The sequence below is a fragment of the Berghia stephanieae genome, chromosome 14 (genome assembly GCF_034508935.2).
Source record: "Berghia stephanieae isolate SIO BIC M18660-M18661 chromosome 14, UCSD_Bste_1.3, whole genome shotgun sequence".
Classification (NCBI taxonomy): Eukaryota; Metazoa; Mollusca; class Gastropoda; order Nudibranchia; family Aeolidiidae; genus Berghia; species Berghia stephanieae.
In genome coordinates this window covers 25,941,388-25,958,466 of record NC_088373.1, presented here as the reverse complement: position 1 = coordinate 25,958,466, position 17,079 = coordinate 25,941,388, and the positions used below count along the sequence as shown (strand labels likewise).

General features: G+C 37.5%; 1 protein-coding gene across 1 annotated transcript in view; it reads left to right on the top strand.

Annotated features, from left to right (window-relative positions):
- The first annotated feature begins 7,511 nt into the window (after positions 1-7,511).
- The window catches only part of LOC144959633 (peroxisomal biogenesis factor 19-like), a 26,029-nt gene continuing 16,461 nt past the window's right edge, over positions 7,512-17,079 (top strand). Inside the window, exons 1-5 of the mRNA XM_078892285.1 lie at positions 7,512-7,755; positions 8,336-8,439; positions 9,331-9,478; positions 10,225-10,307; positions 10,817-11,056. Of these exons, the coding sequence (XP_078748411.1) occupies positions 7,602-7,755; positions 8,336-8,439; positions 9,331-9,478; positions 10,225-10,307; positions 10,817-11,056 (729 nt within the window). The 5' untranslated portion in view covers positions 7,512-7,601. The remainder of the gene's footprint in view (positions 7,756-8,335; positions 8,440-9,330; positions 9,479-10,224; positions 10,308-10,816; positions 11,057-17,079) is intronic.

Sequence of the window (17,079 nt, the reverse complement as noted above, 5' to 3'; positions counted from 1 at the left end):
ATAATGTTGTTGTTTTCAGTGTTTGCGGGTGGTTGGATGGGAGCATCACCCTTGAATCATATACCTATGATGTTCGCATGGGTGTACGATCCGATAGTGATGTCGTTTCTTCTTCTCTTTACTAGCCTATCCTGCTTCTTTGGTTTGTGATTGTATTTTTGACAGGGGATATTTTTTTTTGTACTATTTTTGTTGGATTGCTTGTTTTTTTGTTTCAGCGGTCTCTCATATAACCTCAATTGTGTTGGAAGAGACCTAAAGCAACAAACAAACAAACAAATTTTCAGTGTTTTTTTTATTACTCAATGCGATGAGAGAGGCTGCCTCAGTGTCCTACTAAGCTGCTAGAAGCTGTGGACTGTAAAAAGTAATATAAACAAAAAATGAACATAACAGCTTTAAAAAAAAAATACCAAGCACAGAACGTTTCAGGATCAAAACCTGTCTTCAGCCAAAAACAAAAAACAATGAAAACATAAATACATTATTTAAAAAAACAGATCCACAGCCTGGTTGTTTTGTCATGTATTTATGCTTTCATTGTTTTTATTTGTTGGCTGGCTGAAAAAGGGTTTTGAGCCCAAAATGTTCCATGCTTGGTATTTTGTTCTTTTTTGAAGCTGTTAATATTCATTTTCGTTCATAACTTAATCTGACAAAGGTACACATTACAAAGTTGATATGATGAGTGGAAAGTGTGAGGTAAACCTTTGATAATGCTTTTGTTACATAGTGATGAAAAACTATAATAAATGAATATCAATCATCGTCGTCATCATTGTTGCCATCAAAACTCTCCTCATCAAACTTTTCATCATTTTCTTCATCGCCGTCCTCGATTAAAAATCTTTAACCATTTAAAGTCGGGTTTCTTTCGGTTATTATATACTCAAACTGGATATCACCTCTTACCTTTTTTTTTTCACTGAGAAAATAGTGGGATGACTTCTCCTACAGTGTTGAAGTGTTGTGTAAGTGAAAATGTTTCGAGGCTTAGAACAAGAGAGATTTCACTATTTTACTTTTGGGTTTTTTTTTTTTCCTTTTTTTTTTGTTTTTTTTTTGAATATGCATGGCGATAATTTGTAATTTGTAATTGCTCCTCTTGAAATATGTGTGTTGGAATGTGTTCATTGGACTTAGTGTGTGTCGGATTATGTGTATATCTTAATTGTTACTGTCACTGTACTACACACACACGGTGATGGGCACAAGTGCCTCTTGCAACTCATGCTTCAGATCCAGATATCAAGGGTTTACACATTATTATTTTTTAGATATTATATTATCTGAAACCAAACAACTTCAACAACCCGAGGATGGTGTAGCAACGACGACGACGTGTTATTTACTACTTCGGTCACTCATTCCTATGATTCTCATCATGACATCATTTTCCATGGGAGTTTTTATTATTGATGCATTTGATTTAATTATCATACATGCTGTTTGCTGTTGTTGTTAATTATTCAATGTTGGATTGATCGAATGGTTCGAAGATTTAAGAAGGATTTTTTAAAGAAGCTTAACTTATAATATACCTAAATGCATTTTTTCGTTTTATTTATTTATTTGTTTATCAGTTGAATTGTTTTGTTTGCTTGTTTTTTGTTGATTTGTTTTGTTGTGTTTGTTTTTTAAAAATTCTTTTAAATTACAAATGACATGGTTACCTGATGAATGTATGAAGGGTGTTTTATATGGTGTATGTTTTCAGGTGCATTATTCACGGTGATGTATGTGGTTTATGTATGCTGGGTGATGTACGTGGTATTTGTATACTGGGTGGTGTATGTTGTGTTAGTATGCAGAGTGATGTATATGGTGTCTGTATGCAGGGTGTTGTACGTGGTGTATGCAGGGTGTTGTACGTGGTGTATGCAGGGTGTTGTATATGGTGTATGTATGCAGAGTGTTTTATATGGTGTATATATGCAAGCTGTTGTATATGGTGTATGCATGCAGGGTGTTTTATATGGTGTTTGTATGTAGGGCGTTGTCTATGGTGTTTGTATGCAGGGTTTTGTACGTAGTGTGTGTGTGTGCAGGGTGTTGTACATGGTGTATGCATGCAGGGTGCTCTATATAGTGTATGAATGCAGAGAGTTGCATATGGTGTATGTATGCAGAGTGTTGTACGTGGTGTTTTTTATTGTTTCAATGTGCCCAGTCTCTTGGATGTGATGATTTTATGGAGGGAACTGGAAAAGAGAGAGGGGTGGGGAGGAGAAAGAGAGAGAGAGAGAGATTTTGAATTTTCTTTTCGTTTACTGTGATTAGGCATTTTCTGCTGGTGGTGATATATATATCTTCCCTTTCTGTTTGTGTGTGTGTGTGTGTGTGTGTGTGTGTGTGTGTGTGTGTGTGTGTGTGTGGTATTTATTACTATGACAGTCGACCAAGTGTGCAAGGTTATGTGGGTCTTTTATTATATATTTACGTATTGTCATCATTCGCCTTTTTAGCTGTTTCGTATTATTATTATTATTATTATTATTATTATTATTATTATTATTATTATTATTATTATTATTATTATTATTATTATTATTATTATTATTATATTATATATATTATATATTATATTATTATTATTATTATTATTTTATTATTATTATTATTATTATTATTATTATTATTATTTTTTTTTTTTATTATATTATAATAATATTATAATATATTATAATATTATTATTATTTTTATTTTTATTTATTATTATTATTATTATTATTATTATTATTATTATTATTATTATTATTATTATTATTATTATTATTATTATTATTTTCAATTATTTGAAGGTTGAATGCATATAAAACAAAAGTGATGATTATTATTAAAAAAAAAAAAGTTGAAATATTGTTAATAAATTGTCATCAAATTGTTTATTTTGTTTGACCAAACTCATTTTTATTGTTTGTTTGTTTGTTTGTTTGTTTCATTTGTAATTTATTTGTGGATTCCAATAGCCCAAGTGGTAGAGCATCCACCTCATAAGCAAAGGAATTGAAAACGTCCCAGGGTCGAGTCTACTTTTTTTTCTGACCCTTTAGTCCACTTAACAGTGATCGGGTAACTAGGTCTGTTGGATTTGGTGGAAAGTACTTTGCGAATGACGAGGAGCCTAGTCTTATCCAAATGGTATCAATCGATACTGTCCATTTTACACTACAAAAACCGTACTGCATACCTGTCGAATTTCTCGTATTTTTACGAATTTTAGACATTTCATGGCCAAATACGAAATTTTATGGAAAATTACGAATTTTTAATTCTTAGTAATACTTAAATAGTAATAATATGATAAGAAGAACAACAACTACGACTATTATATATATATATATATATATATATATATATATATATATATATATATATATATATATATATATATATATATATATATATATATATATATATATATATATATATATATATATAAAAGAGAGAGAGAGAGAAAATAAGTAGGAGTGAAATATCTGTTCAATGTTACAGTTATCGTTTAACGTTATAACAAGTGTAACTAAATGACAAATTGCCATATTTATTGACAATAAAGATCTATTATTATTATTATTATTATTATTATTATTATTATTATTATTATTATTATTATTATTATTAATGTGGTTGTTCGTACACAATTTCAGAAATTACGAATTACCTTGTCAAATTACTTTTAAAAATGACATAAAAAGTACTAAATTTGAAGTTTTCAATTTGGCAGGTCTGGTAATGAACTCCATCTCCGTGGGTCTTGTGGCTCACAAGTTTTATTTTTACTACATTTTGTTGACAGTGGAATCTTGATAAAGCCAACACCGCCGGACCAGAAAGATTTGATTGACTTTAAGTAAAGTTGACTTAAACAGAACATTTGGGACGTGTTGACTTTATGCATAAGTTGACTTTAAAAGTGTTCTCTATAGAGGGCAGGGAGGTATTTGCTGTGTCTTCTATAACCCTATATCAGTTTTCCAACTGCTTTCTGTTTGTCTTGGAATGAGATTACTTAGTCTTGTCCTGACACTGGCCAGTGTTCTTGACTGGGAGGGAACAGTCGAATGTATAGTTAAAGTTTTGGGAAATGATATTTTTTGTCTTGTATATCATTGTCATGCATCGTATTATTTTTGTTTTACATACATATGATTTGTAAACATTTGAGTGTGTTCTCCTTAGTGGGGACCTATGCTTGTGTCAGGATGAGACATTTAGGTGATCTCAAACTAAGTACACTGATAGCGTGCTCTTGGAATCTACATTTTTCCCTATTTTAACTAATTCCCTATTGTCTTCCTTTTTCTTGGTTACTTTAATTGTAATTCTAGAACTTTTACCATCCCATTTTCTTCCTGTTTACTGGCGCTGATATGACCTAAATGTGTTGCAAGCGACGTAAAAGCCCAAAAAACAAAAATTATTTGTTTTGAAATTAATATTTTGAAAACATATGTATGAATTCCCCTTAGTTGGATCTTGTGTTTGTATCTGGAAAGGAGTTTTAGGTGATCTCAAACAAAGCACATTGATAGTTTGCTCTAGTAATCTACCTCTATATCCCAATCTATTACTTTATACAGACGCTAATAAGATTTCAAAGATTCTCCAGCGCCGTAAAACCGCGAAAAGCTAAAGAAAAAGATTGTGCCCAAGTCTTTTGCCTTGTGTGAAGTAGTCCGCAGCGAATTAGTGTTCGTATGATGCATGCTTCCCTGCAGACCTGTTGCAGACTTGCCAACTACTAGGGAAAGATTCGTAGAATTACGAAATTTTGGTTCCAATTTCACAACTTCATGAGTATCTCAAAGTGTTTAACTCACTCGACGCTACCACCGACTATATCCGTAGTTTACCCGGGTTACTTTTACTCCATGCCTATTTATTACATTTTTATGAGACAAATTATAGGCGTAGTATCAAAGCTAATGTTTTTAGTTTTTACATGTTAATGGTAGTTGGATAAAACTATTTTCGTACATGTTCATTTTTAATACTTTTTTTTCTTTCCAATTTTGAAAAGTATAAGGAAAAAAACAAAAAACAACTCTAGAATTGAGTGAGTTAAAAGATCTTGAATATGAAAGTTGATGCTTGACTACACCATTTTAAGGATTTTGAAGTGTTATTTATTCCTTGTGAAAAGAAACTGTCGATCTATAAAGTTATCTATAGCCACCCCAATTATTTTTATCTCCTAAAAACTACGAATTTTAAAATCTTCTAGTAAGCAGGTCTGCTGTTGATCCCTAATTTGAGTCGGTGAAAAAGACTCTTTTTCTCACATTCTCTCATTGCACTTATGTTTAAAATAGAAACCTGGTCAATAGTATAACATTAAGTCCTCGTGTCATGTTATTAATTATTAATGAAGGCTGCGGACAGGGTAACGGCTAGTTTTAGATCTACGTACTTTGGTATTTTGCCTGCTGGGTGTAGTATAATGTTTGCATGAGTCTGAGGTCTTTCTCATCAGCGCCAATGGAGTGCAGCTGTTTTAGTATTTCTTCGTGGCGTACTCTATCAAAAACTTTTTTGTAGTCCACAAAACAGAGGTATAGTGGGGTCTGAACCTGTATAGCTCTTTCACTTAAAACACGGAGGAGGTATATTGCGTTCCTTGTCCCTCTGTCAGGTTGGAATCCATATTGTTCTTCTGCGATTTCGGGGTTAATCTTATTCCTTAGCTGTTGATAATTATACGCAACAGTATTTTGTTGATGTGGCTTATTAAACTTATAGTTCTAAAATTTTCGCATCTGACTGCACCTGCTTTCTTTGGTATTGCTATGAAAATAGAGTTACAGAGATCTTCTGGAATTTTCCTAGTGTTGTATATATTGTTGAATAATATGTGAAGTTCATCAATTGCTAGATCTCCTAGGCTTTTTAATACCTCTACAGATATTTCATCAGGGCCTCACCAGATCTGTTTAATCTCTACCAAGAAACAATCATGAGGGGCATAACTAATATGGAGGGAATAAAAGTAGGAGGTCACAACATAAATAATATAAGATACGCAGACGATACGGTACTCATTGCAACATCAGAAATCCAACTTCAAAAGATTGTTGACAAAGTGGTGGTAGATAGTGAAGCCAAGGGAATGGAAGTGAATATCACCAAAACGGAATGCATGGTAATACAGAAAAACCCCGAAAACAACAACACCTGCAATATAACGATTCACGGCGAGCAACTTACCAACGTAGAAAGTTTTAAATACCTAGGTTCAATAGTGACAACAGATGGAAGATGTAACCGAGACATACGAGCAAGAATAACTCAAGCCAAACATGCCTTCATGGACCTGGGAAACATTTTGAAAAACAAACAGATGTCGTTCAGGATTAGATTCCGAGTCTTGAAGTGCTACGTGTGGCCAATCTTGCTATACGGATGCGAGAGCTGGACTACAAATGCAGAAACACAAAAGAACATTGAAGCTTTTGAAATGTGGTGCTTGAGAAAGATGCAGAGAATATCGTATACTGCACACAAAACGAACGAAGAAGTGCTAAAACAAACATACAAGATACATATATCTTGTTGTTACCAACATAAGTGCCTGCTCCACTCACTTTTCTGAATTAAAACAAACATACCAACAAAGGAAACTAATGCCCTTAATAGCGGAACGACAACTATCCTTTTTCGGACACATAGTAAGGAAAGATAAGAATGAATACCTGGCAAGTTGTGGAAAAATACCTGGTAAACGCGCCCGGGGGAGACAAAGAAAAACACTCATAGACCAACTGAAGGGCTTCACCAACCTAACAATCCAAGAGCTGTTTGAAAAAGCAAGAGGCAGGGAGGAATGGAGAGAGATAATTCATGCAGTATCCGAAGCCTGGACCAGGCATGGAACCTAGAAGAAGAAGAAGAACTTTGGTATATAAATAAAAGGAGGGGAGGGCGCACTTTGGCCAAACTTTAATAGAAAGGGGATGGGCTTCGGAATAGAAGAAAAAAAAAAAAGGGGGGGGGGGGGGGTTGCAATTTGACCAAGGAAGTTGGGTTGGTGACGGCAATTTAACCAATTCATAGAAGGGGGGGGGGTGCAATATGAGCATTTTCTAATTTAGGCGAGGCGAGAACATATGTATAAAATTATTTTCTTTCAATCAAATTATACGACTAGTAAAATAACAGCGACAGCATAGAGGGTATCTTCTTCAAAATTATTTACCTATAAGAGTTGAATGAACAACTTGATGATATCGTGAAAATCGATAGAAAAAGGGGAGGGGGGATGTTGTGAATAAGCTTCGGGAGGGAGGGAGTTTGCGTAAAAATTCTGAAAAAAAAAATAGATAGGATGGGAGCGCGGGGCGTGGAGGGGGGTGGGGGGGGGGGGGTCTATCTGACCGTGGCCATTGATCTAACACAGTAGCCATTGTTTGACCCCTCTGGTTGACCCCAAGCCGCCGAGGTTGACCGTGACCTTCGTTATTCAATTCGATAGTCACGAAGGCCACGGGTTGACCCTGTTGTTACGACCTTTGTACCGGCTTTGTCAAAAATAGGATCAATGGATGAAAAGTAAAAAAACGAACGACGAATTTGCATTCACGTTCAACAATAAACAAGCAAGATGTCGACCTCCTCAACAGCCAGTGATGAGAAAACATCCACCAACCAGAGTCAACCAACGGTTGAAAAGAAAGCAACTCAAGATGAAAAACAAACAAATGATAAGAAAGCAACAATAGGGGCGGAGGATTCAGAGCTTGATGCTATTCTTGACAGTGAGTATGTCTGTGATCTCAGTAGTCTCAGGGAAACAATTACAATTAAATACAGTACAGTCACAGTCACAATCACTCATTGGCCCCACTCATCAGCCGCCTCACCGTATTGAACTGATGACAGATTCGAGTCAGGCCAACCAGATAAATTGAAATTTTTCTTCAATTTTAAGCGGTTTGATTATGAAAATAAAGTTGTCAATTGTCGATAATCATTGAGAAGTGCGCCAGCATAATAATTATGGAATGTCTCCCAGCCAGAGCCCAGAGTGGCCACAAACAGTGCAGTCGAGATTTTTTTTTCTGCACCCCGCCCCCCACCCCCTCGCCCTCACCCCCACCCCCACCCCTCTGTCAACCCAGCAGTGGTTTTGATAGATCTGGCAGAAAGTACTTTGTGATAGGCTAGCGTCCTATCCAGAGGTTAGCCAGCAATTGCTATTTTCCTTATATATAAACAAAGATAAACTCTGGCTCCATGGGCCCAATGGCTCTGAAGGACTTTTGATATTTTTGTTTAATGAAATAAAATTAAAATGGTTTCCATTATTTGTTTCATTTCCATTTTCCTTGTCTACAGGTGCTCTGGCAGATTTTGACAAAGCGGATGAGCCTAATCCAGTGTCCAGTGCATCTTGTGCTAACGATGCTTCTGGGAAGATGGGAGGGGATGCAGCTGAAGGGGTTTGTTTTTGTTTTGTTTTTTAAAAAGATTTTGATGAAAAGAAAATAATTACAGAGAATTATTTAAGCCTATATTTGTGGTATATCACTTGCTTTCGGATCGGAAGGTCCTGGGTTCAAATCTCGCATGCCGCCTAATTGAGTCCCCGGAAAAGGGTCTTTACTCACATTTTCTCACCATAATCAGGTGTAAATGAGTAACTGGCCATTTACAGGATTGTCTTTGTCAGAAAAAAAATTGTAATATTGCCTGACAGGCGTCATGTATGGTTCTCTATGTTATGTGTTGCTGTTTGTTTGGGACCCTTTTGTAAAGTCCTTTGAGCACGTTTAGTGGATATTGCGCTGTATAAGAGCTCGCAAGAGGAGACATTGGGTGGCAGCCAATCGGCTTCATTTGAAAACCTTCTTAACGGCACACTCACTTCAACAGTGAGGGCTTGCCACCATTCCAACACATAGCCCTTGTGGTCAAGAGCCCGAAACTGCAGAGCATCTAGTTGAACGGTGCGTTGTGACAAAGCTTCCAGGTGGGTTCACGATTGTGCAATATTGCAGTGATTAGTATGCATCCTGGACAGGTCGTCAATAACAAGAAAAGTGAGTTGAGCAGGCACGTTGTTAACAACAAGAGATGAAGTGAGTAGGAAAGTGTCTGAAGACAACAGAGAATAAAAACTTCACGGCGGCGATGGGGGCTCGAACCCATGACCTTATTGGTACGACAACTCCGCCTGGCCGGGGAGATCGTGACTCTACTGTATGAGCTATCCACGACCAATGGGGTACAAATTTATATTTCTTTTTTTTCATCATCTTAAAAAAAAAAAAAAAATTTGGAAGGTACAGATTATATTATCTTTTTTTCTTTTTTTTTTCTTCTCTACCTAGGACAACAGTGGCACAGCTGATGAACTCAATTACGATTTCTTAGCCGATGCCATGACCAAACAGTTTGAGGAATGTTTCAGTTCCCTCATTAAAGACCCCGAGGTCAAAAAACAGTTTGAAGAACTGTCCAAATCAGCTGAAGAATCAGGTCTGCTAACTTTTGTTTCTGCAACCTTTTTTTTTGTTTGTTTATATGAGGCATTTGTTTTTAATGAAACCATTTTCATTTTCATAGCCTTTAAAAAAAATTTAATCATTTTTTTTTTAAATTTCCATTTATATACTATTGTTTTTATTTTACAGCCATTTTGGTTTTTACACTTTTTTTTTACAGCCATTTTTACTTATACTTTCTTATTGTTTATATTTTTACATCCAACACAATTAAAACATTTATTACGAATGATGCTTACACTACCATACGACATACTTACAAACACTTAAAACTCATCAAGATAACATTTCAATATTACATCAGATGACCTGTCATCTCCGTTTCCATACACACATGATCCTCTCGACTAAACTGGGACTGAACTGAAACTCTACTCAACCAAATCCTTGAGTTTAGCACGTAACCTAAGGTCGAGGACAACTCTACTCCGTTAGCAATTTCGGAGTAGGAGATAATATTTCAATGATCTCTCTTGGACCATAACAGTGTGTGTGTGTGTGTGTGTGTGTGTGTGTGTGTGTGTGTGTACGGAATGGAAACTTTTTCAATTTTACATACCAGAATTATTTTTTTAAATTTTTCTTTCTAACTTTATTATATTTTTTTTATTATCATTTTTTAAATCCGTTTTTAAAAATTTTTTGTCATCATTTTGCTAGCTTATATAACAGGATTTGAATTTTAAGTTTTTCCCTTTGAATTTCCTTTCTTTCAACCAGCTACCACCAACAACCCGACAGCGTTTGCTGAGACAGTGGAGAAGGCTTTGAGTGGGATGTCGCTCAATGCTGAAAATCTACAGGTAAAATCATAATGTCATTTAAGGGCGGCTTTGTGTATCCCGGGTTCGAGCACCGCTTCAAGCACTTTCAATTTTTTTTTCTTGGGCAAGATTTTTAACCTCCGATGATTGCTATTGTCAGTTTCACGCTATAGAAACCGGGATAAACTCCAGCTCCTTGGGTCTAATGGTTCAGAAGACTACCTACTTGCATGTGCATGGTTCGTCCCAGGTGTTAGTGTGTGGTGCTTTTGGGTGAGGTCTCCTTGTAATGTGCTTTACACACGTTTTGTGGCTATTACCCTACGTTTAAAAAAATTATTTATTATTTTCCTGTCTCTCTTTCCTTTTTTTTTTCATTCTTTTCCTTTTTCTTTTTTTATTTTCTTTTAATTTTTTGGTTTGTTTTTCTAAAAATTATTTGTATATTTCTATTTTTTTTCTCTTTCAAAGTAAGGGGTAGGCCATTTTCATTTACGTCATCTTTGTGACACCTGGCACCAATTCACACCCTGTAAATAATGTTTCAGAATGAAGCCAACAGTCAGCAAGACATGTGGGAGGAGCTGGCCCAGTCTTTAGCCGGTGGTGGGCCAGGTGGGATGGCTGGCAGCGGTGGTGGTGGTCCAGGCCCAGACATAATGGGTGGTCTCCCCTCCATGGACGGCCTGGGTGGCCTAGGGGCCATGGGTGGGATGTTCCAGAGCATGGTGCAACAGCTGCTGTCCAAGGAGCTACTTTACCAACCCCTGAAGGAAGTCGCAGCGAAGGTCAGTGGCATTCTAGATTATCCAGTGCTGATGGTTTTCATAGGATCTGCAGAAATTTGTGATTTTCGAGTCAAAGGAGGAATTTCTTCCCTTTTAAAAAAATTAAACCCCACATTGGTAGAGCACTCGCTTCACACGCAAAGGGATCAAGATCGATCTTGGGTGCAGTCGAGATTTTATTTCTGACCTCCCCTGTCCACCCAGCAGTGAATGGGTAGCTGAGTCTGTTAGATTTGGTGGAAAGTACTTTGCGATAGACTAGCGTTCTATTCAAAGGACAGTAAACAATTGCTATTGTCCATTTCACGCTATAGAAACCGGAATAAACTCCGGCTCCATTGGCCGAATGGCTCTGCGATGTATTGGCAGTGAGAGAGTTGATTTATGGGGTGGAACTTACTAGATTATCACTGATATTCTATTATCTCAATTGCTCTCAAGGTGCAGGTTTATACGGTAAAAATGGGAGCTTACAGGCAACTGTTCAAAAAGTTCCTCCTTTTTAACATTTTTGTCACTGTCAGCACTGATTATGGGAATGATAGGATATAGTATATGACCCCAATCTCCAGAGTACGAATCAAAAGACGAATTTGAGTCCGTGCCAAATGGCCGGTTTTGTTGAAAGATTCTGCAAGAAGCCGGTATTATTTATTTTTTTTAAGGCTGGAAGGAAGCAACTGTTCCAAGTTTCCTTGGGCCAAACTCTGGGTGTGGAAATAAAACACACAACACTGCCTCTCCCGGTTGAAGGAATTTTATTTTACACCAATTCTATAATTTTAAAAAGCCAAAAAAAACTTGAGCTTTTATACAGCGTAATATCCACTAAACATGCTCAAAGCGCTTTACAAAGGATCCCTGACCAACAGCAACATTTAGAACAAGACATGATGCCTGTTAGGCGATATTACAATTTTTTTCCGACAGAGACAACGCTGTTAACGGACAGGTACTTGTTTTACACCCGAGTATGGTGAGAGAATGTGAGTAAAGAGCCTTTTTCAAGGACTCAACTATGCGCTGAGTGAGGCTTGAACCCTGGACCTTCCGATCTGAAAGCGTGTATCATACCACTAGACCAGATATCCACAATTAGGATATTAAATTCAATTGTCAATGTCAGTGTCACTCCAACATGATATAATATGTCATGTATGTTTATTAATTATGGTGAATACCAGTCCATCGGTGCTATAAGAATAAAGAAGGCAAGGGATAAAAAAAGGAAAGGAAGATTTTTTTAACGAGTTGTCATTGAAGTGATCTGCTCTTACCAACATCATCGTCATGACTATTTTCTCTATCTTCTTTGCCTCACATTTAGTTGAAGTAAATTTACTTACTTACTTATCCGAACCAGCAACCAGCTGAGCTGTAACCCTTCGGTCGTGTGCGTTGACATATAAGTTAGAACATCTAGTCGAAGTAAACAAAATTCGATACAGTTCTTGTGGGCAATTTGTTGTAAAATTATCTTAACTGGTTCCGTATGATGTAGTGCAAAAGGTGGACATGTGAAGATTGTGAAGGGCATTGAGCGTGATAAAGATGTCGAATGGAAATGTTCACTTTTATTTTATTTGTAGTTGCTGTTGAAAAAGGAAACGTTCAACTTGCGAGTCCTGTAGGGGAGAGAGGCAGTCAAGAGTTATTTTCTTTGGGTTTTTTTTTTATGGGGGGATGCTTTTAGCTGTTGACGATGACAAACTGCACTAGGGCCAATAACCAGGTTTGGGCTAGACCGATTTTTCCTAATTTGGCACCAGAGTCCAGCATTTGAGTAGTGTTCTTGGGTTTTTCAATATTATTGTCGTCGTCTTCTCGTTCTCCTTGTCTTCCTCCTCCTCCTCCTCCTCCTCCTACTCCTCCTTTTCCTCCTCCTCCTCCTCCTCCTCCTCCTTCATCATCATCACCACGGCCTTCATCAGCATTTTCATCTCCACCATTCCCACTGCTAGTATTTTCGTCATGGTCACAGGGCATCAGCTTAGTCCTGGTGACTGCCGGCAATGGGTAGAACTGATCAGGCCTGTCACAGGTTATCCTATTGTCATTGTCGTCATTGGCAGGCTTGAAAATGATACAAAACCTTGGAAATCTGTCTGGGATTGTCTTTGGCCCAGACTTGGACGAGTCTTTACCTTCATCATCATCATCATCATCATTTTCTTCATCTTCTCTGTTCTCACATGTAGGGGAAGTAACGAAGTCTGATATTACTCCTTTGGAGACGTCTTGAACGGTTTTTGTTTTTGGTGTAATGCGAATTGGGTGCCCTAGTTTTATTTTGAATGTCTCGCGTGGACGACCTGTCGATGATTTTTGGGGAGGCACAGTAGTGAAAGTGTTTTTATTTTTTGATGTGGATGTAGCCAGATTAAAAAGTCTTTTTGGCATTTGGTGATCAGAATTGGAAACTGGAGTGTTGTCTGGAACCGTAGGCTTTTCTGTGGACGATGGTTTGACAGCTTCGAGCCCATTTATTTCATGTGATTTTTGGGGTGAATTTGAAGACCTGGTGGTTGGAGTCATAAGCTTTAAGGCTCTTTTTGTGTTGTCAGTATTTGGTAGAGTAGCAAGAAGTTTTGGAGTGGTTTGAGGGGTCTTGGTTCTTTCTATAGCATTTGTTGATGGTTTGGTTGACTTTGTTTGACGTCTGTTGATGATGTTTTCATTGGTGTTTGTTTTTGAGTCCGTTACAGAAGAAAGTGAAGTTTTCATTTTTGGAATGTTTGCAATAGGAGCAGGGAGGGATATTTTTGAGTTTCCCAGAACGTTGATGTTGTCCGGGTGCATTTTGCCATGTTCTGGAGGAGAGTTGTTTTCATCCTGGAGCTGCAGTGCCTTTGGAGCAGCAGCATCTCCTGAAGAAAGAGGAGAAGCTGATGCCTTATTGCTCTCTTCTGTTTTTGAAGAACTGACTAATTTGGCCTTACTCGGTGCTGGAAGAGAATCGGGTCTCTCAGAGTCCTTGACCACTGAGTGGGAACACTTTTTCTTGCTGTTGTTGTTGTCGTTCATGATTTCATTTTCCTGTGTGTCGTGAGCGTACATCAGTAATCCAGAGACCGCATCCTCTCTGGCCAGGCCTAGATTCTGAAAGGCTAAAGCCACGACTTCAGCCAAAAAATTTCTTACGGAAGGAAACAAATGCTCATTGACTATGGCGTCCATGGCTATTCCAAACTCTCTGGCGTTTGAGTGTGACGACAACGTCCTGCTTTTGCCAGCAGTTTGTCCCAGGATATAAACAGATCGTATCAAGGGATGCTGGTTTAATAAACATTGGACATAGTGAGCCAGTTCATTCAGAGGCAATCCACTGCCAATGTTGGTGAAAAAATCCGGAGTGTGGAGGAACAAGATTTTAAATTTTACGTTGGGTGCTGGTCTGCAGTTTTCGTACATGGAGTCGCACACGACATCGGTGTAAACACTGTTTTCATAGAAACGCAATTGTATTTCCAGACTGTCCTTGATGTTGACGGACATGGAGAATGGAGTATCGGAGGTGGTGGAGTAACTGAAACACTTGTATGAAAGCGTATCAGATCGAATGCTTTCTCTTGGTCTTTTGTAGGTTATTTTTGTCATAATCATTGGGTAGGTGTCCAGTATGGATAGCAGGCTGTCAGTTTTGACCAGAGGGTAGTAGAGAGACACATTCATTTTCCAAAACACTGGGATGGACTCTGGCTTGCCGTAACACTTGAATGACTTGTAGTCTTTGTATGTCACCCCGGTCAATTTGTCAAAAACAGGAAGCGGAAGTTTCTCAAGAAGAATATTACTCCTTTTATTTTTATTCAGTTTTCCAGTTGCATTCGTGTCATGTGTAATGTGGTCTTTTTCGTCATTATTATTTTTGTTATCGTGACAGCCCGCTACAACATAGCTATTGTAATCAAAGCATTCGATGGTGGCATCTCTCAGTCGCTCATTTTGGTTCCAAACCCAATGCGGTAAAAAGCTTTTGTAATTGCCGCACCAATCGCAGCATTGTTCATACCTGGTACACACAACGTCGCAAGCACATTTCTCATCGGTAGTAACATTGTCATGCAGAGGGGGCGGGGCCGTGTCGCAATGATTCTTGCATAGTTTATCAACGACGGTGGCTGGAACTTGCCGGATGACAACAGTGATTGTTACTATATATAGAAACAAAGGGAGCTTACTCTGTTTTCCGAGATGCGCTTCTGTTATTTTTCGCGCGTGCGTGGTTTTGTTGCGACAGTTGTTGAATTTTATCTTTGTTGTTGTTTTCATTATCATTGTCATTGTAACAACTTGTTGCTGTGTCTTTGTTGCTACTTTAAAAACCTTTGGGAATTTGCAGTTCGGTCCAATTTCATTGGATAGATGTACAATCGTTCAGTTGTATTTCATAGCTTGTTGTCTATGCTGGGGATAGGAGGATTGGAGAAGATGTAGGATTATACATCGTTTCATAAAGTGAGAGTTGAGCTTTTATTTAGCGCAATATCCACTAAACATGCTCAAAGCGCTTTACAGGGGGTCCCTGACCAACAGCAACACTTAACATGTAGGACGAGACATGATGAGGACGAGACATGATGCCTGTTAGGCGATATAACATTTTTTTTTCCGACAGAGACAACGATGTTAACGTCCAGGTACTCATTTTGCACCTGAGTACAGTGAGAGAATGTGAGTAAAGAGCCTTTTCCAAGGACTCAACTATGCGCCGAGCGAGGCTCAAACCCAGGACCTTCCGATGCGAAAGCGAGTGTCATACCACTAGACCACATAGCTGCACATAGTCTACTGTTTGCAGTAGACCTGCAAATGACATAAATTATTGTCGTTATTCAGTATGGGTTTGGACGTTAATTTTACCGTTTTTCACGGTGGATCACCACGTGGACAAGTCATCACCATTTGCTTTCCTGTTTGTTTGTTTTTGTTTTTTTTTTGTTTTTATGTTTAACCTAATGTTAGTGCGGCTATGTGATCTAGTGGTATGACATTCGTTTTCGGATCAGAATCAGAAGGTCCTGAGTTCGAGCCTCACTCGGCGCATAGTTGAGTCCTTGGAGAAGGCTCTTTACTCACATTCTCTTGCTGTACTCAGGTGTAAAATAAGTACCTGGCCGTTAACAGCGTTGTCTCTGTCCGGAAAAAAGTGTAATATCGCCTAACGGGCATCATGTCCCGTTCTTAATGTTAAATGTTGCTGTTGGCTAGGGATCCCTTGTAAAGCACTTTGAGCACATTTAATTGATATTGCGCTATATAAAAGCTCAATTTTTAAAAAAATTAATGGTTCTGTGCTTTGAGTTGTAAAATATATATTATTCCAGCCCTGACATTGGAAAACCCTATCATTTCTTAGTAAATACGTTATCGTTGAAGAATGCTTTGAAGACGTTGAATAAGAAATTTATTTAACGATTGCAGATTATTTCCGCACATTTTATCGGTGTGAAATTAGGTGTAAAAGACAACTGATTGGTAATTATAAATAGTCTTTTGGTGCGCATGAATACAAATCCCAACATTTTTAGTTTTGGGTCAAATTGTCATTCAAGCAGAAGGAGAAAGATACAAATTATGGTGAATAGAAGTACTAATACCATACCGTTTGTTACAAAATATCTAATAATCTAACTTGGAGGGGTGGAATAAATGCATTCTTTCATTTATTTGTATTTATTAAACTCGTTATATTTTTATTGTGTAGTAACACATTCTCGCACGCTCCTTGTGTTATTGGGCACGATAAAAATAACTCGTTTAATCAATACAAAGAGATGAAAGAATTGTATATTATAATTTTATGTAGGTAGATAGATAGGCCTCCTGCCTCTAAAGACAATTTCTCAAAAAAGGAATGAACCTGTTTTCAGCCTACACCAATGTTAGATTATTGTCATCATGGTGTTTTGAAAATAGACTTCTTTTTTTTTTTATCTTTGATAAATTCATTCGAAATGGTGATGTCTTTAACCTTAAAATTGAACTTATAGCACAATACGCTTTAACAGTCATGACGTCAC